This window comes from Balaenoptera musculus, chromosome 5 (assembly GCF_009873245.2).
Source record: "Balaenoptera musculus isolate JJ_BM4_2016_0621 chromosome 5, mBalMus1.pri.v3, whole genome shotgun sequence".
Lineage (NCBI taxonomy): Eukaryota > Metazoa > Chordata > Mammalia > Artiodactyla > Balaenopteridae > Balaenoptera > Balaenoptera musculus.
In genome coordinates, this window is record NC_045789.1 from 44,598,025 (window position 1) to 44,625,545 (window position 27,521).

The following is a 27,521-nucleotide window of genomic DNA, read 5'->3' on the forward strand; positions in this document are numbered from 1 at the left end:
ACTCCATGCTTCCACTGCAGGGGGCACGGGTTCCATCCCTGGTCGGGGAACTAGGATCCCGCATGCCTCGTGGTGCAGCAAAAATAATAATAATAATAATAAAATTTAAAAATAAAAAATTATGCATTAAATGCAAACAATGTTTAATCATATTATTAGTTTTATAATAAAACACCATACTAGAGTATATGTGTGATGTTTTAGTTGATGGATGGATTTTATATATATTGTATATAATATATATGTGTATAGTTTCCATTAAAACAAAGCAGTCTGCTTAAATGGTAGTAAGTTCAATTTTGCTGAGTTTCTATTTTGCATTTGTGCATCAAAATAAACCATACTTTGTTTTTAAAAGAAGTTTAGCAATATTCTCTAAAAGAAAAGAAACATGCTTAAATACAAACCATAAACTTTCTGTGAATGCTTTTGCTCTTCCTATGAGACATACTTTTAAACATTAGCTTTACCATTTTTATTGCCACATTTCTGAAGATAAACACTTATGTTTCATAGAACTCCATAAAAATGATTACCCAAGAAAATAAATTATGTAAATTCTTTTAAGTTAAATTTTCTGTGATTTATGCCCAACATCCAGTATTTGGGTTGACAATTAAGTGCCATTTTCAACTCATCAAATTCCCAAATTAAGTTTCCCATATCGCACAGTCAACTTTTTAAAAACATACATCAGAAATTGTCCTTATAAAAGGGCAGATCTATTCACTGGGATGGTTACCTTTAGAATAGGAAACTCGAAGTGTGTTTAACTGAGTAATAAGAATATTTTTTGACAATGGGACTTGACATGGGTAACTGTTACATGATTCATCTCCTTCAGTTCTCTGTGTTTTTCCACTAAGTGGGTTGCTCCCTGTGGATCTATAGAGTGGAGATAGCAGAGGGTCATAAAAGAGGTATTTTAAGCACTCTGGTTTCATAGTGTATGCTTGATGGACAGAATAAAATGTATTCCTCCAGCTGTTAAAGAATGAGGGCAGGGTAGATAAAATGAGAAGTGAAGGCAAGGCAGAATTGGATGTCAGTAAATGCTGCAAACTCAGTGTACTTGTACCTCTAATCCTTTTCCTTATCTCCAACTTTTAATTCCACCAAAAAAGTCCTTATATTTTCTCCTTACTTCCCACTCATTGTAGCCCAGCCACCAAAGAGACAGGATTCCACATAATAGCATGAATTTATACACACACACACACACACACATACAAACCCAAGCTCAACATTTGGTGCTGTTGAAGAGAATTTAAACATTTTAAGATGCAAGACTAAACTTACATTATCTGAGGTATGGCAAAAAAAAAAATAATCACAATAAACATTAAAAGTGCAATGAATAAGAAAAATGAAAAAGAAATCCACATGTTATAAACAGGCTATAAACACATTTATAATTCATAAATTGCATTAAAATGGCTGTTTTATGTCTTATTAATTAAAAATAACAAAAGTAAGAAAATATGCTCGATGCAAGGTACTTTAAAAAAAAACAAAAAACAAACGTTAATAAAATACTTTTATCCGCATCAAAATAGTCTTTGGAAACCAAAAATAAAAATGTATCGTATGCTTTTTCAGGTTGATCTGTAAAAGTCAGAAAAATACATAATCCCTACCATTTAACTTTCTGGAAACAGAGTCCCAGTATGCACCAAACATAAAGCAAAAGGCTTTATGTCATACTGAACTAAAGCAGTGAGCTCCCTATATTGGTACAAAGAATTCCAGTTTAGTTCCTATCGGGAGACATTTTCGTTTCAGCCAAACTGAAACAAATGTCCTGACTTCAGTACAGTGTAGTGTAACTGAAGCTGTGTCCAAAAAGTTGTCTTCAGAGCGCAAAGACACCTACAGAAACTCCTGAGGGGAAGGCGTGGTTTCTCACAAGGCCAAGATGAATATCATCCAAAGCGAAACTTGAGTCTGTATTTCACTGTGTTGGGACTTCTCCGAGGTGTGGAAAGGGGAACCTTTGGCTTGATGGCATTAGGTGGCTTTTTCTTTTCAGGAGCAGTAACTGTGAAAGAAAGTTCTGGCTGCTCTGATTGCTTGAATCTTGGCAGAAAGTGGGTAGAGATGTGCTGAGGTTTAACACGGGGACTGCAGCCCCGTTTAGCTTTCCCTCTCTTGTTCAGGGCCACGTACCACTCCCGCCCTGTTTTTTCAGTTCTGTGTATTGCTGAGGCATAGGTATTATAGCTGTTTTCTTGAAATCGCTCCCTGAACTTGCAGTCATCTGTAAATTTGGCCTGGGGAATAAAAGAAGAAGAGGAAATTCAAGTAGTGATAATATTTTCAGCATGTAATAAAATGAGGTCTTTTACTGTAAAGAAAAACCAAGAATTCCATTGACCCCTGCCCTCCTACTCCATTCTCTTTTATAAAGACACATTTGCTTCTTTTAGAGTTGCTTTAAAATTACTATTTTCGTTTCTATATTCCTACTTTATTCATCTTTGTAATGCTGATTTTTGTTTACTATGTACAATCATGAAATAATATCAATGTATATAAAAATGATAACAGGAACTCAGTATATTTAAATTCTATTACTCTTTTTAATTACTTTGAAATTTTTAGTTAAAAATTTAACTTATAAGATTTTCCCCCTCTTAAGCCATCAAGAAAATAAATAGTACTATATTATTAAACAATTGCTGGGTAAAACATGAATTCATTCAGAGAAATGGGGTCATATTATCCTTTGAAACAAGAATACATTTTTCAATCTTATCAGCGTGCTTCATGGTGCTGAGAAAGGGGTAGCATATGGCCCTATTAATATTGCATATGTTAGAGTTCTTTAGGAAAGAATGTATCTTCACACAGTGATACAGGAGAGTATATTTGATGGCAGGAAGAAAAAAATTACCTTTGGAGTCACTAACAATACTTCAGCCAGATCTCTCTCTCTCTCTCCCCACACACACACACACACACACACACACACACAACTTTGCCCTTGAAATGCTCACAGAACAGTGGATTAAGCAAAGAAGTAGACATCCATCACAATGCAGCTTGATTAATGGAACTATGACAGCGGTATGCAGAGGATACAATGATAGCATAGAGGAAGGGCATCTGAGAGGATGGAGGTAGCAGGGAAGAGGGCAGGAAGTCTTCCTAGAAAAGATGACTTCTGAGCTGAGTCTTCAAGTCCCACAAGGTGTGAGCAAGGCAAGTGACGTGAGAAAGGATTTCAGGGAGCAGAAATGGTGTGTTCACAGGTCAGCAGGACACCACTATAAGTAGTTCAGTGTGACTTCCACTTAGGACGCACGGAGAAAGGAAGAAGAGATGAGGATGACCAAGCAGGCCACAACAAGCTCTGAAAAGGCTGAGTTTGCCGTATTGAGGAAATTGAACGACCACAGTACAGGGGAAGCAAGTGAGAATGTGTCAGACAGACATGCGATCAACTGCCAATCCTGCCAATTGAGTTCTTAGCTTTAGGCTCTTTATCCACAATCCTTGCAACTGTAGGGCTATTGTGAGAATCAAAATATTTTTCTAAGGAAAGGATCTGGAGCTTTCATCAAATACAAGAGTCCGTAGCCCCCAAAGAATTCAAATTCCTAAGCTGGACTAGACCAACATGTTTCACAATTTCAGGGAGCACCATTTGTATAAATGTCCTGGGCTTGGAAATACCAAATATCTTGACCCCTATATATAAGAACACTACACACACACACACACACACACACACACACACACACACACACAGAGATATGATTCTTTCTATAGCAAACCAAGAGGTTCTATAATGGAATTAAAAGTCCTTTAATTCCCTTGCTTTTCTAATAATGCCAAACTTTCTTCTGCAATACAGATCCCAACACTGTAATCTAGAAGTCTGAACATTGCAAGGCAGTCTACACAGAACTACTGTTGATGGCCACATGGAATTTTTGATTTGTGCAAGGTACTGACAATATCAGAAGACAACCAGTTTCAGAGTATTTCCAGCAGCACATTTATCTTATGTACGACAGTCTATCCAGGTTATTTACATTCGAGTGTAGTTCAATCAATAAAGCTCTTTATTTGGAGGCGATGAAGCTATATATAAGCACTTGTCTACTGACGATTCCCTGGACTGGTCTCTAGCAGGCTATAAGCCACTATTTTTTTTTTTTTTTAAGAGATTGGAGTTTATTTATTTATTTATTTATTTATTTATTTTTGGCTGTGTTGGGTCTTCGTTTCTGTGCGAGGGCTTTCTCTAGTTGCGGCAAGCGGGGGCCACTCTTCATCGCGGTGCGCGGGCCTCTCACTGTGGCGGCCTCTCTTGTTGCGGAGCACAGGCTCCAGACGCGCAGGCTCAGTAGTTGTGGCTCACGGGCCCAGTTGCTCCGCGGCATGTGGGATCTTCCCAGACCAGGGCTCGAACCCGTGTTCCCTGCATTGGCAGGCGATTCTCAACCACTGCGCCACCAGGGAAGCCCCCTGCCTAGCTCTTAAAAGGACTTCAATGCTCTCCCATTCAATTAGATAATCCCAAAGTTTTATTTTAAAATAAAAGCTATAACCATCTGGAATATTTTCCGCTACAGAAAAGAACAAGCATTTTAGAAAGGTGTGGGAGATTTCATTAAAAAAGGTAGCAGGTATATTTACCCTGCCTCAGATTTTTTTCTTAAAATTTATTTGAATAACATTTTTAATGTATACTACATTATAGACCTGACTTCTACCCTTGTTTCACGCACAAAAAAATCATTTTCCTGAAATAAAGATAGCAGTGATTGCTTTATTCAATTTTGACAGATTTTTTTAAGTGTACTGCATAATTTAACCTTATTTTTTCCTTAATGGTGTCAAAAAAAATAAAGAAGGAACATGTCTTTTTTTTTTTTTTTTTGTCTTTTTTAATTGATGTGGCCAACAGACACACATGCGTGTGCATGCACACATACACACACACACACACGGTATATTAACCTATAGCAATGCCATCTTACTGTCTTTCATGGAGTGAAAACCTACCGACGCCACCCCCGAAAATTATTCCATCTGAAAACTTTCTCATTTCCCCCTCAAGGTTCATGTTCTAAGTTCTTTCTTAAGAGAAACCTTAAAGAGGATGGCTGTTCAGGCTCTAGATTTTTCAAGGGTCACCTAACTGTCACATGGGGTAGAGATGTTCAGAATTCTGAGGACCCACACACTACTTGCTGGCCCTCAGCCATTCCAAACCCCACATTAAAACAGGAGTGAAGGCAGTCAGACTGTTTTGGATTTCTTAATTGACTTCTAATTTAATATTTTGTCTGAAAAATTCTTCCAGCTACGATGGAACAGAACCATTTGAAACAAACATAGTGAGTTTTTCATCAGGAGATCTGGTTTCTTCTGGAGGGATGGACTATTCCTGTCAGTATTCCCGGCCCTGTTCAGACAACACGGCGACGCTAAGCAGTTCATCTCTGTCCCTAATGTTACGCATGAAGCATCTTCACAACAGAGTCATCAAGCAGCAGAGCCATTTCAATATATTTACCATTTACCATTACACAATTTTAGATAATAAACTTTCCAGGTTACTTTTAATTTGTGAAATCTCCTTTGAATTATAAAAAGTGCTTTAGCAATATATATACTTTTAAAACAATAGAACTGGATTATTTCCCTAGAAAATGGGAAGTGGACATAAAGACTTTATCTACAGTTCAGCTGTGAAGTAGAGAGGTAAATCTAATTTCAAATAAGCTATTGAAATCAGGACCCCCACAATCTCCACCCTACAACCATCAGCCACTACAACAAATGCATTCATTGAAATGTTCGTAAAGAGGCCCTATCTTTGTTTCAAACTCAGTTTTTTGTGGATTCATTCCACAGATATTTATCGACTGTATATCACGTGCCAGACACTGTGCTGGTTGTCACTTTTACAATGAACAACAATATAGCCATGGTCCTGCCCATGTTCTTTGTTGACTTAAATTATCTATGTTTTTCTCTATAATTTCTCCTTGATCTTGCAAGTGTAAAAATAAGTTATAGTCAACAAGCCATAATTGCAAAACTAACCTGTTTAAATTGGCTGATTTCTATGTAATTTAAAGGAGTCTTAACTGAAAAAAACAGATGAAAATTAAATTAAACTACTTTTGCTTGAATATGCAAATTATTCAGAGGTGGGGCAATATAGTGCTATTAAATAAAACAAGAATTTTTGGCTTAGGAGGATACTTTACCTTGATTCTACTCATCTCCTCGTGTGATGAGGGCACACAGTGAATATTTAAAAGAAAGGTCAAATTCAGTTCAAAGAAAGTAAAACTTTGACTGTGATATTCCAGAAAAGACTAATTCTGCTTAATTAAAATCTGAAGGTCAATGAAACCAAACAGAGAATTCTTTCTGAAACAATATTTTAGAAAACTTTCTAAAACCTCTTAACATAGCTTTGTTCCTTAGTAAACATGCTCTGTGATGATTGAGACTCTTGTAGCAAATGAGTTGGGGCTATGCCTACAAGTCCCGATTCTCATTACGTGTGACTGAAGAAGTAAATATGCATTGTATGAAAGAGGTGTATAAAGAGGATTGAATTTGGACTAACAGCAGTACAAACCCTGGAGTCTGCAGGCTATTTAATCATTTAATCAAGTTAAGTTCTTTATTTCACTTTGTTTTCTTTGATTTGCCTCTTCCTCTTGAAAAACTTTATGAAGTTAAGAAATAATTAAATATAAGTAACTAAAATGCTATTATAGACTATATAATATTATTAAACAATTAAACTCTTATTATAGACTGCAATGAAAACAATTAAAGACCAAACTGTGCTCTAAGCAAAGTTTTCTTGCTGCTTGCATCCTTACACTTCTGGTTTCCCTGCCCCCTTTCAATGTATTTTGGTTCCCACCCCTAGTCCCACCAATGGGACTGCCGGGGTCAGGTCCCCTAAGCCCAGGCTGTTTTGTATGGTTGTGAAGGATGTTCCCAGCACAAAAGCACCCACCTTTGGTGGTGAGTGAAGGCTGAAAGCCAGACCCTGTTCCAACTGCTCCCAAGCAGAGAACCCCAGAACAGGGCAGCATGCACGCACAGGAGCTGCCTCTTTCTCTTTACTTTACAACAAGCCTCATATGGGTCAGTTGATGTATGACCATCTCCAGAGCATGGTCATACTTCCTGCTTGACACTAGGTATCTGGTCATTCTGTGTCTCCGTTCTTCATGCAACCAAGGGAATATACAAGTTGGATTTAAATCAGCCTGAGGTAAGGTAGTGAAGAATGTTAGCCACATGATTTCTCCTCCTCTGAACCTCTTGAGTTTGACTTCAAATTACTCAGGGAGCCAGGTCAAAACGCAGATTCCCCAGGCCCTATCTCCAGAGATTGTTTTAGTAAGTCTGAGCTGAGACCCTGGAATCACATCATTAACCAGCATCCTGTGAGATCTTGATGCAGGTGAGGTGAGAACCACACTTGGAGAAACATGGTATAAGATAGTTTACTGTCTGATGCTCTTAATAGCTCAAAAAAGCTGGGCTATTGAGGGCTACCATGTGCCAGGTGTTTTACATATATTATTTCATTCTTGCTATAATTCCATGACTATTAGGATGTTATTACCTGATTTTCCAGACAGAAGAGTAAAGAAAAGGATTCGTCTAAAGCCCCACATTTATCACGTGCCAGGGTAGGCCTGTGACTTAAATCTCATCTACTGATTCCTAGATTCAAGCTCTTTCGGTAACACTGTACAAACCCAAGGCATCTCCTAGGCTTCTATATAGTCCTACCTGCCCTGAAGTTGCTCCATATTAAAATACTGATGAAAAACAAGTGCCATTCCCCCAACCATCTAAGACGTAGAACACCATCTCTCACTTTAGGCTGAAATGGATCTCTGAAATTACAAGTCGATTCATCACAGGCAGATTTCCTCAATAAAATAAGCCCTCTAACCAGATTTACATAGTGTGAAATTAAGAGAAAACTGAAGAAGCTACCTTACTGCGAAGGTAGAACACTGAACCCATTTTTTAGCCTGAATTACTAGCTATTCAATTCTGCTATGTAAATTGAAGCTCTTAGAGGGCAAGGCGAGTTTCTCTTCAATGCCTTTATATAGCTCAGGGTCTTGACTGCAAGAGTGGAGTGCTTAATAACTTATTTTTTTTAATGATGTTGATAACCATTACTCAAGCCTCCGTTTCCCCTTTCAGTAAACATGCCCAGCTTTAGGGGCTGCGGACTCCTCCTCACTCTGTCCCCAGCTCAGGAAGTCTAGTCCAGACTCTCATCCCAGGCAAGCCAGCTGGCACTCTCTGAAACCAGGAAAGGAGGCTGTTCTAGTCCTTGCTTAGGGCTGATCAAGCACACATTCCACACCTATTTCATAAACTCTGCAATTAGCTTTCCTTCCAAACATGATTCCCTAAAACCCTGAGAAACAAAAATAATTCCACCACGTGCTTCTTTCTGTATCTTTAAAATGTCTTTCCCCAACAGGCAATAAGTGATCATGCATACTTTATGAAAAGACTGAAGAATTCATGATAATCACCTTTTTCAAGATTTAGATTTTTTAAGGGGAAAAACACGATGCACAAGAAGGATCTTAAAAAATTATGAGATTATGACCATTGGAAATCCTTGTCTCTTTAAGATCTTGAACCTGGGAATTTTGCTTTCAAATTAGGTTCCTTGGAAAAAGGAAAACCCAGGAGAAAAGGGGCTACTGTATGCAAGATGAGTTTGGACCTAACGAAAAAAGAGGCCAATAATAAATGGGATTTGCGGCTGGTCTAAATCTCTGAGGGGGTCACAGCTGCCTGACCCCAAAATCAGAAAGTATTCTGAGAGGAGATAGAGGATCATCAAACAGCTGCCTGAGAGCAAATTCAGGAAGATCTGTTCTAACATTAAATGCTGAATACTTTCCAGGAACTATTCTAAGTGTTTTATACGTATTATCTCATTTAAAATGCTCAACTATCACCATGTATTTTTACTTTAATTTTCTTCCATTTATAGCTGATAAAACCAAGGAATAGAAAGATTAAGTAAAATGACACAGTGTATCTTAAGTAGAATGACACAATTGAACTGTGCTCTTCACCACCACACTCAAGATCTTCTACTCTTACATCTGGACCCACCTCAGATAAATCCAGAAAGGTTCGCTATGCAACTTTGGATAAAGACAATAAACCTGAAGAGAGAGCAAGAACAGAGTGAGGAGGAGCACGGACAGACAGGCAGGCAGAGATAGAGACCAAAAGAGAAGGGGGCTTAGCCCCACAAAGCACCGCAGTCTGGGAATAAGTTAAGAAAGAGGATACAGGCCACAGTGAAGGCTCTGACTAACCCTCATGGCCCTTGGGGAAGCAATTACCTGCTCTTACTCTCAGTGATTCCCAAGGCATCTTGAGAAGAAGACCAGACACCTTCATCCTTGTAAAGAATGCTGAAAAAAACTTGCACACTAGGAATTTAAATGCATTGTCTACTTAGGGTCTATCAGTCAAGGTCTTAAGGAGAGCTGCGTGGAGATTAATATGAGTACGTAGGTTGACTGAGTGCATGAGCAGAGCACACCGAGATGGCTGAAGTTCAATGAAAACTTCTCTTACCGAATTAACAAACTTAGCACACAAAGGAAATCAGCATATGTGTTGCCTAAGTTTAAACTTTCTGGCCTGATAATACTGTTTACCATCTTCCTGTCCACTGACAATGAAGCATTTTCTAAATGAAGAGTTTCTGTGAACAAAACAGATCTCTTTTCTGTTCTGAAAGTACATCCTAAAAGGGGTTCCCTATGCAACTCATCTTCACACTGAATAACCAACATTTATAAAACCGTGTGACAAGTTTTGTGGTGCACACATCCCCTCCTTTCTAGACTTTAAAATCAAGTAGGAGACACAGAAGTAGATGGGAAAAAAAGATCCTCCAGAAGGGTTTGTAATGAGAGAGAGAGAGAGAGAGAGAGAAACAAGCAAAAATATTCTAAGGATGAACCACAGTATTCATTCTTTAAAACGTTAATACAAAAATATTATTAAAACATGCAATTATTAATTCCTATAAAATAATAGCTGAAAACAGTGTAAATAGTTCCAAATGAAACAAAATATCTTCTTTCAAGCTAACTTTTCCCTACCAAGTATTATAGCATTTAAAGGGAGAGAGAATTTTTGAAGTATGTAATTCTGGTTCAATCGTTAACTGTGGTAACTTGGGAAAATATTTAACATCTCTGAGACTATTTCCTCACCTAACTATGTAATGAGATAATGTGAATGAAAGAGATTTTAAAGAAATATGCAAATCTTTTACCTCTGCCAAGTAGCTAATTTTTAATAGTCTGATTTTTACTATAAAAACAAAGTTGAAAATCTCCTATTATCCATGAGTATTTCTTGATACGCTATGTGTTTACTTTCCCCAGAATTATATGAATACTTTAGATTTATAGTTCACATTTACTTTGTAAATAAAACCCTAAAGTTACTCTTTATTTATTTAAAATTTTTTTCCAGTTTTATTGAGATATAATTGACATACGACATTGTGTAAGTTTAAGATGCACAACTCGGTTTTATATACATATATTTTTGAAATGATTATAAAGGTACTCTTTAAATGCCTCTGCACAATTATTAATTTAAAGCAACTCACTAATCCTAAGCAACATTTAATCCTAAAAGTATAAGGGGTTTTACCCTTTTTAGTGGTGATGAAATTTTGTAAAAACCAAAACTAAATCAAATAATTATATTTAAAGCTAGCTATAAGAAAAATTTTTCAACATGTTTAACTAGAAACTGAAAAGAGGAAAGAAACCATCTGGCATAAAACTAATAATGGTTAGAATTAATACTATTTCTAAATTCAACTTCCTTAAAAATAAATCACTTTATAATTTAATTAGGTTTCCATCTAGAGAAAAAGTGCTAATAAATGCTAAGAGAAAGTGGGCTTGGACAAATGGTTTAGAAAGAATCCACATAATCGTAGGGCTTAATTTTTTATCTACAATTCAGCTCAAAGTCATCAGAATGACTTTTATATCAAAGGGCTTCAGTGAGTGACAAGAGCAAGGTTTGCTTTTGTACTGTTTAAAAGTCATTATTCCATGAAATAACTTTAGCCTGCCAAGATGAGAAAGAATAACAGATGCTGTTTTTGCATTATCTGCATTATTTCAGCCAGCCATCCTTAGACATTTGGGTCAAGTTTCTGGAAATTTGTTACTTGCATTTGACAGAGGAATCATGTAACCTAACCTTTCAGTTTGACCTTTCTAATTGGCATCCATTTGTAGTACTTCGCTTTCTGTTGCAATTATCCTTAAGCTGCCCCAAGGTAGTCTATTTTTTTGCATGTACTAAAGCATGAATCAGAATATTTAAAAAATTAAGATTTTCACCCAAAACAAGCAAACCAATAGAGAATTTCTTTTTAGGCATTGCATATTATTATGATGCTTAGATTTTGAAGGTGTTTCAATCTTTTACCACCTTAAAGTAGATCAAGGAAAAGTTATTCAGTGTAGATGCATTTGATCATTGTTTTTTATTTTGTATGTGGATTTTTAAAAATCAAATATTTTTTAAAAATAAAATGGCATGTCCTACTTTTCCACAGCAATGAAGAACTTTTTCCCTTAAGATATGTAATAAATCAAAGAGCAATTATTTTATGAACACTATATTGTGGTTTACTAGAATATAGTAACCAGCTCAGAAGATGAAATAAGTAAATCTGGTTATAATTCTTGTAATGGATAATCAAAGAGGTTACCAAAGATTTCCCATCTATCTTAATAAACTGAGATTTTAGTAGTTTATTATATTTAGATTATATTTAAATTATCATTCAATAATAGGTAATATTTACTGAGTACTTACAAGGTATCTAATACTGTTCTAACAAGCTTTATATATATTATCTCATTTAATCCTCAAATAACTGTAGAAATAGCTTGAATTCTACTGTCTCCTCCAAGAGATATTAACAAACCACCTTTAGATGCTAGAGAAAGGAAAATTGAAAGTCTTAAACATTAAACCAAGGGAAATTCTCATTCAATTTTTTAAAGGTCTGTAAAGAAGAAATCATAATTAGCAAGTTCCAATTGATTGCACTCAATTAAAACTTCCTATATACTTTGAAAACTGGAAAAGTGATATTTCTCCAATTTGTTTAATAAGAATTAAAGTGAATAAGGATTAAAGGAGTAGCTTTAAAGAAGAATTGCTTTTTAAAATGATTTAATATGACAAAACTCAGTACACTACAGAAAAAGCATAAATCACTTTTAAGGGCTGTGCATACTACTAATACTAATAAACAGAATCTGTGAGCGGGAAAACTAAGCTAAATATATTTTATTATCTTTAAAACATTTTAGTGCTTCCCAAGTAATGAGCATTTTCAGAACAAAGCATAGAAATCTATAATTTGTAAATTGATTACAAACTGTGTTAAGTGGGCTGAAGAAATTTTTGAGTGCAAAATTAGTCTTCATAGTTTCAAGAAGTGTTTTTGATGCAACAAAAAAACAAGATGAAAATTTCTCAAATGAATCAAATTAAATTTCTCTATTAAAGGTCAAAGTCTTCTCACTATTGGTTTCTTCCCTCCATACTTATTAATATGAATATACGTTATATTACTTAGACTCCATTTTTTTTTTTTTTTAAAGGAGCACTAGTTTTTTTTTTTTTTTTAATTAATTAATTAATTTATTTATTTATTTATTTATTTATGCTGTGTTGGGTCTTCATTGCTGTGCGAGGGCTTTCTCCAGTTGCGGCAAGTGGGGGCCACTCCTCATCGCGGTGCGCGGGCCCCTCACTATCGCGGCCTCTCCGGCTGCGGAGCACAGGCTCCAAATGCGCAGGCTCAGTAGTTGTGGCTCACGGGCCTAGCCGCTCCGCGGCATGTGGGATCCTCCCAGACCAGGGCTCGAACCCATGTCCCCCGCATTGGCAGGCAGATCCTCAACCACTGCGCCACCTGGGAAGCCCTAGACTCCATTTTTGACATCATGAGTAGCTTTTAAAATTAAGAACATGATCTACTGAACACACACACACAATCACCATAAACATGTAAATTAAAAATATAGTATTTCCATAACATTTCTCCTCACTTGGACCACTTTTAAGAAATAAATAATGGCAATCACTTAGAGAATGCTGTTTTCAAATACAATTACCCTTAAAACTTCTTGTGGATTCTATATTATCTTCTCAAGTAAATAAAACATTTAAATGATCACTTACAAAAACACATACAATTCTCTTGGTTTAATGTACATATAATTTTACAAAAACAAAAAAAACATTAAGTTCTCTGGGCAAATTGTCCTATCTATCAATTTGGAAAATCACTTCATTCCATTTTACAAATATAAAATCTCTAACACCTTTAACAAATATAAAGTGGTTCTACTTACACTTGCATGGAGTTTTCCTTTTTTTGACATCGCTAAAAATTTGTTGCTGAAAACTCCTCGTATTCCTACAATCCCCTGAGACACAGCAAATATTTCCAAAATACCTAGGATGACAGAAATCCCAAAATAAAACACAGACTCTTCTATATACCATTGTGAAGAATTAAATTTCTAAGTAGATTGTCTCCATTCTTTATCACTGTGATTTTTTTAAAAAGTATTTAACATCCTTATTTTTTGTGACATTTATTATGTAAAAGAAATAAAAAGGTCTAGCACTCAAGTATTCATTTAAAATGATAAATTTCAAGGTTCAAAAATTTGTGCTTCATTAGTAATTCTTTTTCTTCTTACAAATGATAAGTCACTTTTAGTAATCAATGTTTGACAGTAGAATCTTTTCAAGTTCTAAAGGAATGGCAAAGACTTTTTTAAATGTTTTACAAAACAGTCCTCATGCATTGTTTTTCTGTCAGAGATAATACAGTACTTTTAATATTAAAGCACAGAAGACGGTACTCAAGATTAGTATAAATCATTGGAAGCCTTGAAAATAATACTTATTTACATAAAAGAAATCCCTCTTCTCAAATGATCATAATACAAATCGATAAATCAATATATATCACACTCTATCATTTAGTGAGTTGCTCATTTAAAGATTATACATAAGATACTGAAAGCAATATAAATAATCTGAGACTATTGGCTCAGTGAAGTGTTTGATGGATTATGGTTTGAGACATCTTGCATTTTGAGTGACTTTTCTGGGAAAAATTTAATGAGGTATTTATTATGTTATTGTTTATATTTGGCATTTAGTAGTCAGAATTATTAAGTCGATGTCCCTCTGTCTCCTTTAATAATTTGAAAATCCACATCCAATGGGTCAAGAAAGTCACACACCACAGTTTAGAGTATTTTAAGAAGATGAAACTCATAGTTTGTATATAATTGGGATTCCTGCCTGTTTACCATAAACTTGTATGTAATGTTATATGAACAGAAGAAAAGCATAGAGCTTTTTGTTAATTGCCTACAACAAATGCAAAAAAAAAGGACAAAATAATATGGTCCACTAAAGCTAAAAAAGGACGTGTCCTGGAAGAAAGGAAGGAAGCAAGCAAGGATGGGAGGGAGGAGGGAAAAAACATCTCAACATTTCAATCTGTAATATTTTGAGTACATATTCTAATTAGAATATGTCAATAGGACTATGACGAATAGAGAAATTCACCAGATTTTCTTAAAATAGCAGTCTCCCCCTGCAGTATTTGAAGTACATATAAAATTATTCAACTTACCAAATGGAGTGTATTGTGGATACACATACATATATAATACATGTAAACACATATATGAATATCTTTATAGAGCACTTATGTTGAACAATGCGACCTAATACCTATAATTGTAGCAAATACTGCCGCTTATTTATTCAACCTGATTTCTTAAGAATACTTGATCAGAAAGTTCATGAAGGAACTATTGTTCTTGTGATAAGCATTCTTAGCCTAGAGTAAATAAAACACATCTCAAGAAACTGCAGCTACCACTTTATTAGTGGCTGTTGCTTTAAAACAAACCAAAAAAATCTAAAAACTGTTTGAAAGGAACTACTTCTGCTTCTAGAAAGAAACTCCTAAAAAAACTCTGTCTCAAAAATTTCTTTCCTTCAAAATGTTTTCAAAATGCTATTTACAATAGATTTTGCTATGCAAATTATTTGACTGTGATGCATACCCAAAAAAGATTTAAAAGCATTATCATTTTATCAAATAGTAACAAAGCACACAGAATCTTTTGTAAAGATAAATTTACTACCCAATGTAGTGCTGTAATAATATTATTAATAAAACATGAATAGAACATCTGATACAAAGTTATATTTCTATCAAAATTACAGAATGATATTGAAAAACAGCATTAATGATTTTGGATATTTCAGAGATGGGGGATGTGATTGTGAATACTGTGTAAATGTCTGTTAAAAAATGAGACAGGGAGAACATGAGAAATCATCTATGTGTAGAATGACAGCCACAAAAGAGACAATGTGGAGTTGGTAGAAAAGGAGACTTGACCATATGTTTCCCCCAGTTTACTCCTGGTTCTGCATTGTTAAAGGTTTTTTTATACCATTGTCTGGAAAATTACCTGGTTTTGTAAATGCAAATCTATTGTGTATTAGTGGGAAAAAAAATACATGGTAGCATAAAAGATAAAATTCTCATTAAGCATGTATGTTTGCAGACTATCATTTAAGAGGTCAAGACAAAAGGACTCTGTAAATATTTCTTTAATGGGAGCACTGCTTTGCTTATGTAAACTATTGGTTTCTGACAACATATTCTATTTTTAAGAAAGACCCATTTTGACTCAACTTGTTTCCCAACACACTGTACATTCTGCATGTATATGTTATATAAATTTGCATTGTAATAAATTTTAAATATGGGAAAGATGAAATAATATATGTGAAAGTGTTATTTTATTACATACTACATGGTTTCTTTTCTTGTAAGTTCCGGTATAAAAAATGATATAATGCCTGAGAATGAAAAGATTTTATAACAGTAAGAAAATTATATTTAATTGAAAGCTTAAAAACATACTTTTACATACGTCATTCTATTTAAAATTATGAAGAATGCAGGAAAGAAAAAAGATGAGATTAGATGAAATAATTGTCTTTTCAAATAGGCAACTTTGGTATGATGTTTTAAATAATGTAATTATGGTGTAATATTAGGAACCTTGTTAAGATCATAGTTTCCAAAGTAATTTCAACAGCAATTTCATGATGTCTTTTTTCCTAGAATATAGGAGCAGATTCTACAAGCCCCACAATTCAACCTCCTGCTCCCGCACCCCGAAAAGATCACAGGCCTATTGACTTTTCATGCCAAATCTCAGTAACTCATTAAAGAATTCTAAGTATTTTAAACCCATGTGCATTAAATCACATGTATATAAATTCCAGAAAACATTTCTCTAAAACTGATTTTTTTTTCAATTTCAGTAATTTCCTCTTAGGAGTCAGTAATAATAAATTTGATGGGAGTTTACAATTCACTTGGAAACCCAGATGGTATCCCTAAGCAAAATTGTGGAAGGCCAAGTGTGTCTCACAGATCATCGATAGTCAATGAATGTTTGCTAAATTGGATTGTTTCTTTGACCTTCTCACTACCTCTCTTCCTTTTCAGGACACCCCATGTGTACACATGTATGGACACATGTCTTAGTACTCTCCTGCTATTTTGGCCCTCTACTGCTGGGGGAGTGGGGCAGGGAGAGAGTTAAAGTGCAAGTGACAATGTGTTATCTTTCCTAGGGTGTTCACATTTAAGAGGATCAAAAGAAAAAAGCAGTGCTTAACTGAAGGAGTTATTCTCTCTTGGTGGAATTTTGCAATTGATATCTAGGATGAAGGATGCAAGAACTCAGTGTCTCTCAGATTATACACTGTTTAATCCACTTACTTACAAGCATAAGTATGCGTTACAAAGTAAAATTATTCCGGATATAGATTTTCTTACTTAGTCCCCTCTAGAATTTTTAATACATTAGGACTCTATCAATGATGGTTGATAAATTATGTAGACTTCTCCTTTTTCTCTCTTTTCTCAGTGAATGAGAAAGATATACAGATATTCCATGTATTCAGAAGCTTTCAACAGCCCATCTGAAAAATCCTCAAAGAAAAATCATTTAAAACTGAAGTTTCTCTACTTGTGCTCACACAGCAACAAATATGCCATGTCGTTATCAAATCTGAGTCTTGAAATATCCAGTTTAGTAGTCTTCATTGATTAAGTTAGCAACATAGAAATTTTCTGCTTGAGTTTTTCCATACAGAAGATAGAGATTCTGGTTTATTTAGGCTTTGGGGACTATATAAAGGTTGACTTTACATTAACATCAAAATTGATAGTGAATTCAGATTTTTAAAAGTTAGTAAAACTGAGGGTTTGGTTTAGCCAAAATACATAACTGGAATTTCTATATTTTATGTGAACAATTTGGCTTTGTGTAGCTATAGCCTTAAGCTTTTGCTCCCTAAATTGACAATTACTTGATTGCCTATTCTTCAATGGCCCAAGATAAGCCAACAGAAGCATTGTTTTGGAACTAAACTTGAAAGCATAGAAATTAAAACAAAGTCTTTGTTTCTATTCAGTAGTGGGATTTTATCATCTATCTTGTCTTGCCCATCTTTCTTCACCCTTCCCTAGTATTTCCTCATAATAAGAGTTTATGTGCAATGAGCTTGATTCGTTTACCTGTCTTCAAAACCTGGGATAAATACTGTATAAGAGAAGCTAAGAATATATTAAGTGGTATTCCTTAACTAAACAAATTATGTTTCAAATCTATGGCCAGTGTACCTCTGATAGCCAAACTAGAAAATATTCACAATTTGCAAAAATTTTAATGTCAAAAGATAGTTGTGAAACATATATTCCAACATATATTTATTTCTTCTGACAAACATTACAGAAAATTATTGAGTTTAAAAGAACTTGTTAGATTGTTTGGCATGGCAAAGTTTTGACTCTTTACAGAAGTAGCAAGCTGTGACAAAATAATGTAAGTTTTCTATCACTGCTAACTCACAGACCGTAGAATTAGATGATGAGAGAAAACTCTGATGTATTCTCCATTATCCTCATGGTCCAAGCTCGTTCAGTTTCTCTTGAGAGACTTGGACAAATGGTTCCTCATCTACTCTAACCAACATTCCATAAACAACTCCTGAGTTTACATTATGTATCAGGAAACCATCAAGCGCTATCTACAAAGAGGTATATGACCAACTGCAATTAGCAGGGCCTGTTTCTCTTTCACAGCTACTTAAAGACAGAGATTCATTTTAAACTTCCAAATTACTTGCTATCCTTTTAAACATGACGTATTTCATAAATTCTTCATGGATCTATGGTAGCAAAATCTTATGATATATTATTGGACATTCCAGACATCACAGAGCTGAAAATCACCATGATTTAAACACTTAAATTATACTTTCCTCTGTGAGAAAAACCTATGGAAGGCAAAGGAAAAAAAAAATCCCAACTAACCCAAAAGTAACCAAAATAACAAGCTTGGTGAGCTAGGTATCCTATGTTGGGTACATGAATAAATGGATGAATGAATAAGTGAATGATTGCAAGCCAAGTGAAAGACACAGACTAAACTCTGAAAGGCTGTTATAAACTGAAATGAATTAGGAAAGTGTTCGTTAAATTAAGAAAGTTTTATTTAGGCACTTCAGTTTTGTTTAAGAAACAAAGCAGTGTTTTGTGTCTGTTCTTTGTTAGATATCTTTCAAAGTGGATTTTAAAATAAAATGTACCTTGGAAATAAATACTGGCCAATGTCTTCTTTAGCTGAATGTGTTCTTTGTTGATCTGTTCTCATTTTCCTTTCTATCCTTTTCTAAAATTTCCCCTCCACAAGGCCTAAGCTGCAAAAATCTTTGTCTCTTATGGTTTCTTCCAAGAGAAGAGGGTGAATATCTTGGGAATAAGTCTGGTTTTCAGAGATCCCTAGCACACCGAAACCCACCTCCCGCACATCCTTTTACCCCCCTGGGGTCCAACCTGCCCTCCTTGCAGGCTAACTTTGGATGTTCCCTTGGGAACACAGAAGTTATCCTCTGTTGAGGCTGATTTTTTGGATAAACTGCAAGAAGAACAGAATAGAAACAGTGTTCATGTAAGTGAAAGGGGAAAATATTACTAGAAGTGGGGAATGAGCTCTGATGGCTGGTGGAGGAAAAGAGTTTGGTGGGACAAAATGAGGACAAATGGAAATACTGAACTAGACACAACTCTTGCTTACCCTTAAATCTCAGGAAACTCCCCTTCGCCCTAACTGACCTTGCCTTTTATCACCGAAGATGGCCAGTTGCTTAGTGAGTGTAATGAACCTTAAAACATAAAAGCAGACACCGCTAAGGAGCGTGTGGGAGGGCCTGGGACTCGCTGGGGCAGACAGGGAAGGCCCTCTCTCGGGTTTGGTGCTCCAGGCCACCTCGCCACGTGCAACCCAGACAGCTGGAGCGGCGGAGCCCGAAAGACCAGTCAGGGGCAGGAGGCTGGCGTGGACCCGCTCCCCTTCCGGCGCGAACCGCCAGCTCTTCCACTTCCAGCCTCCTGAATCCCCCGGAGGAAGCTTGCCGGCCGGCCATCCCACAGACGTGCACACCTCCAACCCTTGTCGGGGGCGGGTGCCAGATGCCAGCCCCGCTGTGGAGCCCGCGCTCCTCCGGAGCTTGGGTAAGAAGAAACCCGTGGGGTCATTGGTTTGAGACAGAGAAAGTTAAGTACACCTGGGAGCCACCAGGCTGACACTCCGGAGCCGGGTGACCGTGTGCGCATCGGTATCTCCTGGCCATGTTTCCGCTCTCCCTGGGTCCCTCTGAGGCCCGGGCTGTGCTTCTTTCTGTCTGTTGGACTAACCCGGGCTGGAAGACCATCTGGCCCTACGGAGGAAAAGGCCCGCAGAGATCTCCCCAGCCCCGCATACAACCGCAAATCATCTCTCCCCTCTGCTGCCTAGAGGGGCAGTGAGAGGAATCAGAGGAGTGGCAGTGATGGTCTGAAAACTCAGATGGGGTGGAAGGGAGGAGAAGATGAGAAAGGAGGGAAAGAGAGAGAGCTAAACTCAGAAAGAAAATTTAAAACTTGGCTTAAAAAAAAAAAACTACAAAATTTTCACCTGTACTGAATTGAACCTTCTCTGAATTTCTTCTAAAATAAAGAACTTTCCCCTAATTGTCCTTGGGGACCAAAGGCGGGCCACTCTTCCTCGCAAGGTCTGGTCATGGTTTCAAGATACTAAAAGGTGCTAAACCCAACTCTGCAATTAATAATTCTAATGTCCATCACGTCTCCCTCTCTAAACGTGTCCAGTTTTCTAGATCACTGTCTTCTTCCAAACAGGGAATGTCTGGTCTCCCGTATAATATACATATATATTCTATATGTATATAATGTGTAAATATGTACGTATCTACAATAGACATATCCGTATACACATATTTATATATACATTATATGTAATATTAATTTGGGGTTACGGTAGCCATTGTGAGGGGCAGTATGTGAGATCTGATTATTCTAAATAAAACTGTTCAGTTATGGGCAGGGAAAAGGGGTGCACTTTGATGCCCAGTGAAAAATGTGAGTCTGGTAAACAGAAGCTAAACGAGGAGAAAGGAGATTTTTGGTTTTTCTCCAGGCACAGGCTGGAGCTCCTCTTTGGGACCAGGGCAAACTGGAAACAAGGTGCCTGTCTGCACCAGCCTCCGGGTAGCCTATACCTCAGTAATCACCATTCCTCGTACCCACGAGAGGGGAAAGTGTGTGCCCGCCACGTAGACGCATCTCCACCCAACCCGCCCGGCTGTTTCGAGGGCCGGCTGGATCCCAGTGGCCGGGGCTCCGGAAGGTGGGCTTGCAGACCAGGGAATCACCAGCTGTCCCCTCCCGAGACTCCCGCCGCCCGCTTAGGACAGGTTTTGTAGGAGAGCAGGCAACTTACTTAACGTATTGGCTTCGTGGGAGCCATTGACTTTGCCATCCGGGTAGATCTGCAGATGGAAACCGATGCCCACTCTGCAGTAGAGGCTGCCGGTCCGGCGCCCCGAGGGGCTCCACTGGAAACTGCTCTGCTCCAAGCCACTTCCTTGACTGCCCAGAGAAGCCCCGGGGGAGGAGGAGGCAGAGGAAGAAGAGGAAGACTTCGTGCTACTGCTGCTCCGGCTGCTGCTGGCTCCTCCGGGGTTCCTACCGGTGGCAGCCGGTCCGGGTTGCCCTTTGGGTGCGAGGCGCTTCTCCCCTTGAGCCCAGGCGCTGAGGATCAGGTGGCTGAGGAAGAGCAGGAGGAGGAAGGACAAGCTCATTCTTCCAGCCGCGGGGGTCCTAAGTGCATTTTGCAGGGCTGGTTCTGGGCTCTGCAGCCCGCGCGCGGCTGTGTGCCTCTGGCGCTGCCCCCCTCGCCGCACCGGGTGGACATAGCCTCGGGGAAGAGAGAGGGAGAGGGGGAGAGAGAGAGAGAGGCCACCCGAACGGATCTCGGCGCTGGCACTGGGATATTTATAACGCCAGTGATCTCACTGCTCGGTGCACGCCTGCGAAGCTTCCCCTCACCCGCCGCTTTGTGTACTCTCCGGCCGGTGCGGGGAGGGAGCCTCGCCGTCCCGGGGGCGGGGGTGTGGAGGAGGGAGGAGACGGGAGAGGGTGAGTGGGAGGAGAAGCCAGGCGGAGAGAAGCTGCACCCCGACGCTGGGCGCGCGCACACCGAGGCCACGCACCCCAGCACTTCTCACGCGCCACACGGCCACCCTCCACTCGAGCCAACGCTGCGCGGAACTCAGCTCCCCGCGAGCCCTTGAGTCCTCCTGGGGCAGCCACGGGAATGGGAGGGCGAAACGTGGGAGTGAGTTCTCGTCCCTCGCACCTCTGCCGCAGGCTTGCGTCCCAGCAATGCGCTCTCGCCTACCCAGGACACAGTTTCCAGGTTCCCTTCCCTTTGCCCAGCAGACCCGACTGGTACAACCCCTGCCCCGGGGATCTCTCGGGAACTGCGTCCCGCCGAGGGATCCCACCGCTGCAAGTGTTCGCAGCGCAACTTGGAAGGCTTTTGTGTGGCGCGGTGGGGAGAAGGCTTTTGTTGTTGCTACCGATTTACTAAAGAGCTAATGAATGGATTTACTCAACGTTTAGAGAGCCGCCCTAAGCCTTTACGCCAGGGCTCGAGCTGCTTTCCTGTTGGGAAACTCTTGGTCGCGCTAAGCATAATGCCACCGAATTTGTTTTTCCTTCTGGGAAGCTCTAGGTCTGCGCCCGGGAGGGAGAGCGCACACGCACACCGTGCTCGGAGCCGGGCGAGAGGGGTAGGGGTCTGGGCGCCAGCACATGTGACTAACTGTCCAGTTGTCCTTTCTCGCCCCAGGATCCCCGTGGCAGGAAGGATTAGCTAACGGCTCGCTTCAGCTTACTCAGAGCTGCCATTGACTGAAGGGCCGACTCCAATGAATGATTAATGATGCGCGCGCTGGATTTCAGGAAACCTGAGAACGGAGAATTCCCGTGTATGCAATGCCCCTACTGTCATTTATCTGAGAAATATACCTGGCTTGCATTCTTGAAATATTTCCATCTGAAAACATATTTGAAGGTTTAAACTACACTCTGGTACATTATTCATTGCTCATTTTAATGAAAAGGCTGTGATTTGGACCGATAAGGTCAATTCATATAAGCCAAGGTTGATGCTAGGAGGTGGCTTTCTCCATTTTTGAGTACCCACTTAAGGATTCCTATCTCAATAATGAAAAGCATATAAAACATATGTTTATTTTTCAGGATTGGAAATCTCCCATGGCTAGAATACTTAACATCAAGGCAGCTGTAAACAGAAAATCACCTGGACAACTTAGTGAAGCCACGGGGTGGGGGTGGGGGGGAGCGAGGGAGGGGGAAGAAAGGGCTCATCACACATAGATGTGCATGGCCTGGGCACTATATAAGATGCTGCCCTGGGCTGAACACCCCTTCTTTTTCCGCTGTGCTAGGCTCAAGCTTTATGCTTCTGGTTTAACCACCATAGGTAAGCAGACCCTTGCAAGGCAATCCTGAAAGTGGACATTGAGGACGGGTGGTCCCTCAGGACTATCCGCTTGACTGACATTGCCTCTTTCCAGGGTGGATGATTGTGGAATGCTGGGCCTGGACACTGTGCCTTCTGCAAGTGATGGCCTTGGGTCTCTAAAAAAGCTGTCAGGGTTTAAGACCCATTGGTGGTGCTGGATGCCATCACTAAGTTCCCCTGTGTGTCACCCATTCCTCAAGTGGCAAAGATTTTCCAAAGTAAATCCAGTTGCTTGTGTCTCACCCTTCCTCTTCCCTAGGAGTCTGCTGAAAGAGCAGGAGAGTGGCTGGCCTTAGAGGCACTATCGGCCTCCTTCCCAAACCCAGGAGGTCAAAGCCACTCTGGGGCTGAGCCTCTGGAACTGCGATTACGCCTTTTCTTTTCTTCTTTCTTTCAGCTCCTCAAGCCCCACCCCCAGTGAAACAACCATTCTCGTACCCCTCTCCTGTCCTGCAAGATCAGGTGCAGGGGTACTTGATGCTGGGGATCAAACTCTTGTCTAGGGATGACGCAGGAAGGCCAAGACACCTGCTCAGGTTTTAGCCCAGCTCAGCCTGGAGGGTGGCAAGGTGCACTCCGACCTCCTCTGGGGTCCGAGGTTGAAACTTTTGGAAAAGCAGAGCATTCCCTAAGTGGAGAGCAGTGACCAGCTCTTGTGACTGAGTTTGGCAAACTAGACCCCAGGTTCCTTCTCAACTCTCCTGGATGCTAGGAGGCTTTTTTAACAAGTGTGCCCTTAAAACTGAATCGGTATGGTGTGCGTGAGCAAGTAGGATGGGTGCCAGTAACCTTTTAAAAATCTACAAGAGGGTTGAACATGTATTTGGGTCTTTTTTTTTTTTTTTTAATGTAAAGACCCGCAAAAACTGAACAGTGAAAGAAGACAGCCCTGTGCCTGTCCCGTGCGCTGAAGAGCCAAGCTCCCTCTCTGCGCAGCTCCGCCGAGAGAGGAGCCAGTTGCCCTGCGCTCCCGGCTGCGCCCTCCCTGGCCCGCGCGCTGCCTCACTCTCGGCGCAGCAGATCCGCGGAGCCTGTGTCCACCGCAAATCTGCGGTCGGAAAAATTCTCATTTCACGGTCTTGGCTAGCCGGGCTCTGCTCCCATAAATTCCACTCAAAAGAGAGTGCAAGCCTGTACCACTTTTTTTTTTTTCCTGGTTATTTTCTGGATCATCAAAAGCCCCCTGGCTGGAGACGATCCCTCAGTCCATTCACAGGCCAGTGAGCCTGGTCAAGGGCGCCAGGGCATAGGCGGAGACGCGCCCGCGGCCACTGCGCCGTGCTGTTCTTGATTCATGCGCTCTCCCTGCCGCGGAAGCAAGGTCGGGGAGAAGGTGCAGGCTCCTGGCTACCTGCAGAGATAAAGGCTAGTTTCCACTCACCTCCACTGGACGGGGCACCGGAAAACTAACAGGTGAATGGGTCCCACCAGTCATCTAGGCATCAGCTCTGGTCCCCACCTCTTCGGGTTTACCTGCCTCAGCTGCTCAACCCCTCGGCCTCACGTTCTGTAGCCTCACCAGCTCAGGTTCACCTTTCCTAGCCCCAGCACCTGAACTTTCTTTCCAGGCCTCCCCTAGCTCTGTGTGGGAACCAAAGGATGAATTTCTCGTAGGTCTTTTGTAGTTATAGCTATGATCCAGTTACTAGCAACAGGAGTCAGTTCAAAGCAAGATACAGTGACTTGTATCCTCAGGCTGGCACTTCAAAGTCTAGGAAGAAAGAGATCAGGGCAAAGACAAGCTTCCCTTCACCCGAGGGACAAGCTTACTAATTACAACTGTCCTCTGGTTGTAAACAGATGTTGGAGGTCTCTGAGACCAGGGCTCCAGAGGAGAGGCCAAAGCCTGGTCCGTCCTACAGTGCATCACACTGTGATGGAGGGAAGGACCAGAGATAGATGGTGGGATAGGATGAGCAACCCTGGACAGTGCAAACCACAGTGCCCCGAAGGCTCTCCAACCCATGAACGAGGCTGCCAGGGTCCCCGCGGACCTCGCACAGGCTTCTGTTCAGAGCAAGTCAGTCTCTCCTCACCTCTTCTGCTGGAGGTGCCCACAATCTATGAGGTTTGCCTAGCCTGGTTCGTTGCAGTGCAAGGCAAGGACTGGTTTTCTTTGCTTGATTCAAGCAGACAAAAGCCCAGAGGATTTCAGCAAGTTTTCCTAAGTGAAGGGCTTGAATCTGGCCCTCCCTCTCCATCCCTGCCGCCTTTCCACACACTCAGAGGCTGAATCCAGACAGCAGCACCGCTTTTTGCTAACCAGGTCCCTGGTGACCCCACAATGACTTCTAGTTCCATAGGATTTTTGTCGGAGGCACAGTTGCATTGTGGGAGGACTCAGGCGCTGACCCTGTTGGGGCCGTCAGTCCGCCTTCTTGCCAGGACCCTCTATTTCCTCCAGGCCTGGCTTCTCACCAGCCAAGTTGGCAGCAATTACAGGAACAAATAGCCTGTGGCGAAAGGAGCCCTGAGCAGGCTGAGAAGGGTGGGAAGGGCTGGCTGTGCGGGAAGGAAACAGAGAGCGAGGGCGCACAGGCAGGGTGCTGACAGAGTGATTAGGCACTCCGCAGGTCCGGAGGTTAGATCTCTTCTTCTTTCTCCAGGGTCTATTACTTCTTGCTGAAGAGGCAGCTGTTTTGAAATGGCCACAGGCAGCTGGTCTCCTCCATATCTGTGGAGTCAGAAAGCAAAGCAGCCCTTGCTAGTAGAAAGAGATCTTTTGTGAATTGACTCAATGAAATCAGTTACTTTTTTCTCATAAAGCTCATTTCTAGTGCTTTCCAACTAACCTGGTGACTAGTTTTGCTTTAGTTTCTGGTACGTCCATGCACTGAGTCCCAAAGCACTACAGGCCCCCAGTTATCTCAGCACACAATATCCAATTGCAGGAAATAACTGCTCTTAAAGTACTAGAAGCCCCTTATCCTGTCCAGGGCCAGCCATTGAAGATGGAGGATGTATTTCCTTGTGCTGGCTACATATGAGTGCAAAAGTCGTGATTTGAGATCGTGCCACCATCCCCTGCCCCAAACAGAGCCCACTTTGCCTTTATGATGGGTTTTGTTCCCGGCACAATCTGTATCTAATAATGTCTAGAGAGGTCGTTCTGAGCATAGGAGGAGAGGCGTGGTACTTCCAGTCTTAATTCTCAGTAAGAAGTGGGTCAGGTAGCAAAAAGAGTGAGGAATCAGAGACTTTTCTCATCTCTCATCTTTATCATGAGAGATAAAGAGGGTGAATTAGAGTTGCTGCTATTGGAATAGCTTTAGCATTCTGGATGTTTGGTTTGTATCCAGAGAGACAGGCCGTAAGCAAATGGGCACTCATTCAAGAAAATTGAGGGTGGGGGGATGAAGAGAAAGGAAGCACAGTGTCCTCTTCTAGGACATCCCTTTTGTGCCAAATGAGACAGGAGGAAGAGAACAGAAGTGAGACCAAGCCTGGTACCAGTGACAAACAGATAGGAAGCTGCTGAAACCTGGGACACATGGGCTATCTTTTCACCGACCCAGTCAAAGGCCATTTGTTCAGAAAGTAATTTGATCAAAGCTGATTTCTCAGACTAAGTCTGAGAGCCAGTCCACACAGACAGTTTTTTTTTTCCCATAATAAGATGCTTATTTTTCTTCAGTTGTTAAAGCAGTATGGGGACCAAAATTGAAGATGCAACTGTTGGCAGGGACGTACACAGAATTTGAAAGATATCTTCAACAATACCAAGTGGTTGTTTTGCTTCAGTTTAGTTTTTTCCCAATAAAACTTTAGACATCACATTCTAGAGAAATACTCCTTTCATACTTTTTTTATAATCAAGAACTTTCTGAGAAGCCCCAAAATTTTTTTCGGCTTAACCAAAAGCTGTTAAAAAAAAAAAAAAAAGCAAAAAAGCGTCCCATTCCTGTGTCCTCTAGAAGAATTATTTGTGAACTGCCTTTTTAATTTCTTTCAATGTTTTCTTTTTACATTGAAAGATATCTAGCTGAAAAATCCAGGACTGTTCTTTGGGCAATCACAGTATAAAAGTATTTAATAATCGCAGTATATAAGTTATTTATTACTCTAATTTAGTGAATCATAATACATTACTTATCCCTTTAATAATTATAGAAAACTGAAATAAAATATGATCTTACTATGTAATACACTAAGAAAATCAAAATAAAAAGCATAAAAATTTTAAACTTGGCTAGAGAGTTGGGAGAGGGGAATATAAAGACCTACAAAATTGAAAATTGTATGAGCATTTTTAAACCATATATGATGAATAAAAATTATATTGTTTACTGGAAAAAAAATATCTATAAGTTTTCCACTTCTGTAAATTTGTTAAAATAAAGAAGCTCCTCATGGCAAAAATAATAGTAATAGTAATCACAGTATGCAACAGCTAGAATTGAA

The 27,521-nt window shown here is 39.8% G+C and overlaps 1 protein-coding gene across 2 annotated transcripts; it reads right to left on the reverse strand.

Annotated features, from left to right (window-relative positions):
- Nucleotides 1–1,252: 1,252 nt before the first annotated feature.
- FGF5 (fibroblast growth factor 5) lies at nt 1,253–21,630 on the reverse strand. 2 transcript variants are annotated; one of them, XM_036853021.1, is made up of 3 exons: nt 21,009–21,630; nt 13,458–13,561; nt 1,253–2,270 (listed from the first exon to the last, which is right to left on the reverse strand). In XM_036853021.1, exons 1-3 carry the CDS (start codon nt 21,367–21,369, stop codon nt 1,923–1,925), a joined length of 813 nt encoding a protein of 270 aa, XP_036708916.1. In that variant the 5' UTR covers nt 21,370–21,630; the 3' UTR covers nt 1,253–1,922. The 2 variants fall into 2 exon arrangements, with proteins under 2 accessions (XP_036708916.1, XP_036708917.1); XM_036853022.1 differs by lacking the exon at nt 13,458–13,561.
- Between the last annotated feature and the right edge of the window lie 5,891 nt (nt 21,631–27,521).

Excerpts from the sequence above, each read along its gene's own strand:
- FGF5 (XM_036853021.1), bottom strand. The coding sequence starts at position 21,369 with ATGAGCTTGTCCTTCCTCCTCCTGCTCTTCCTCAGCCACCTGATCCTC. Across the intron at positions 13,562-21,008 it reads CCACGAAGCCAATACGTTAA|GTATTTTGGAAATATTTGCT; the intron begins GTAAGTTGCCTG and ends CTGTCATCCTAG. Across the intron at positions 2,271-13,457 it reads AAGGAAAACTCCATGCAAGT|GCCAAATTTACAGATGACTG; the intron begins GTAAGTAGAACC and ends TTTATTCCCCAG.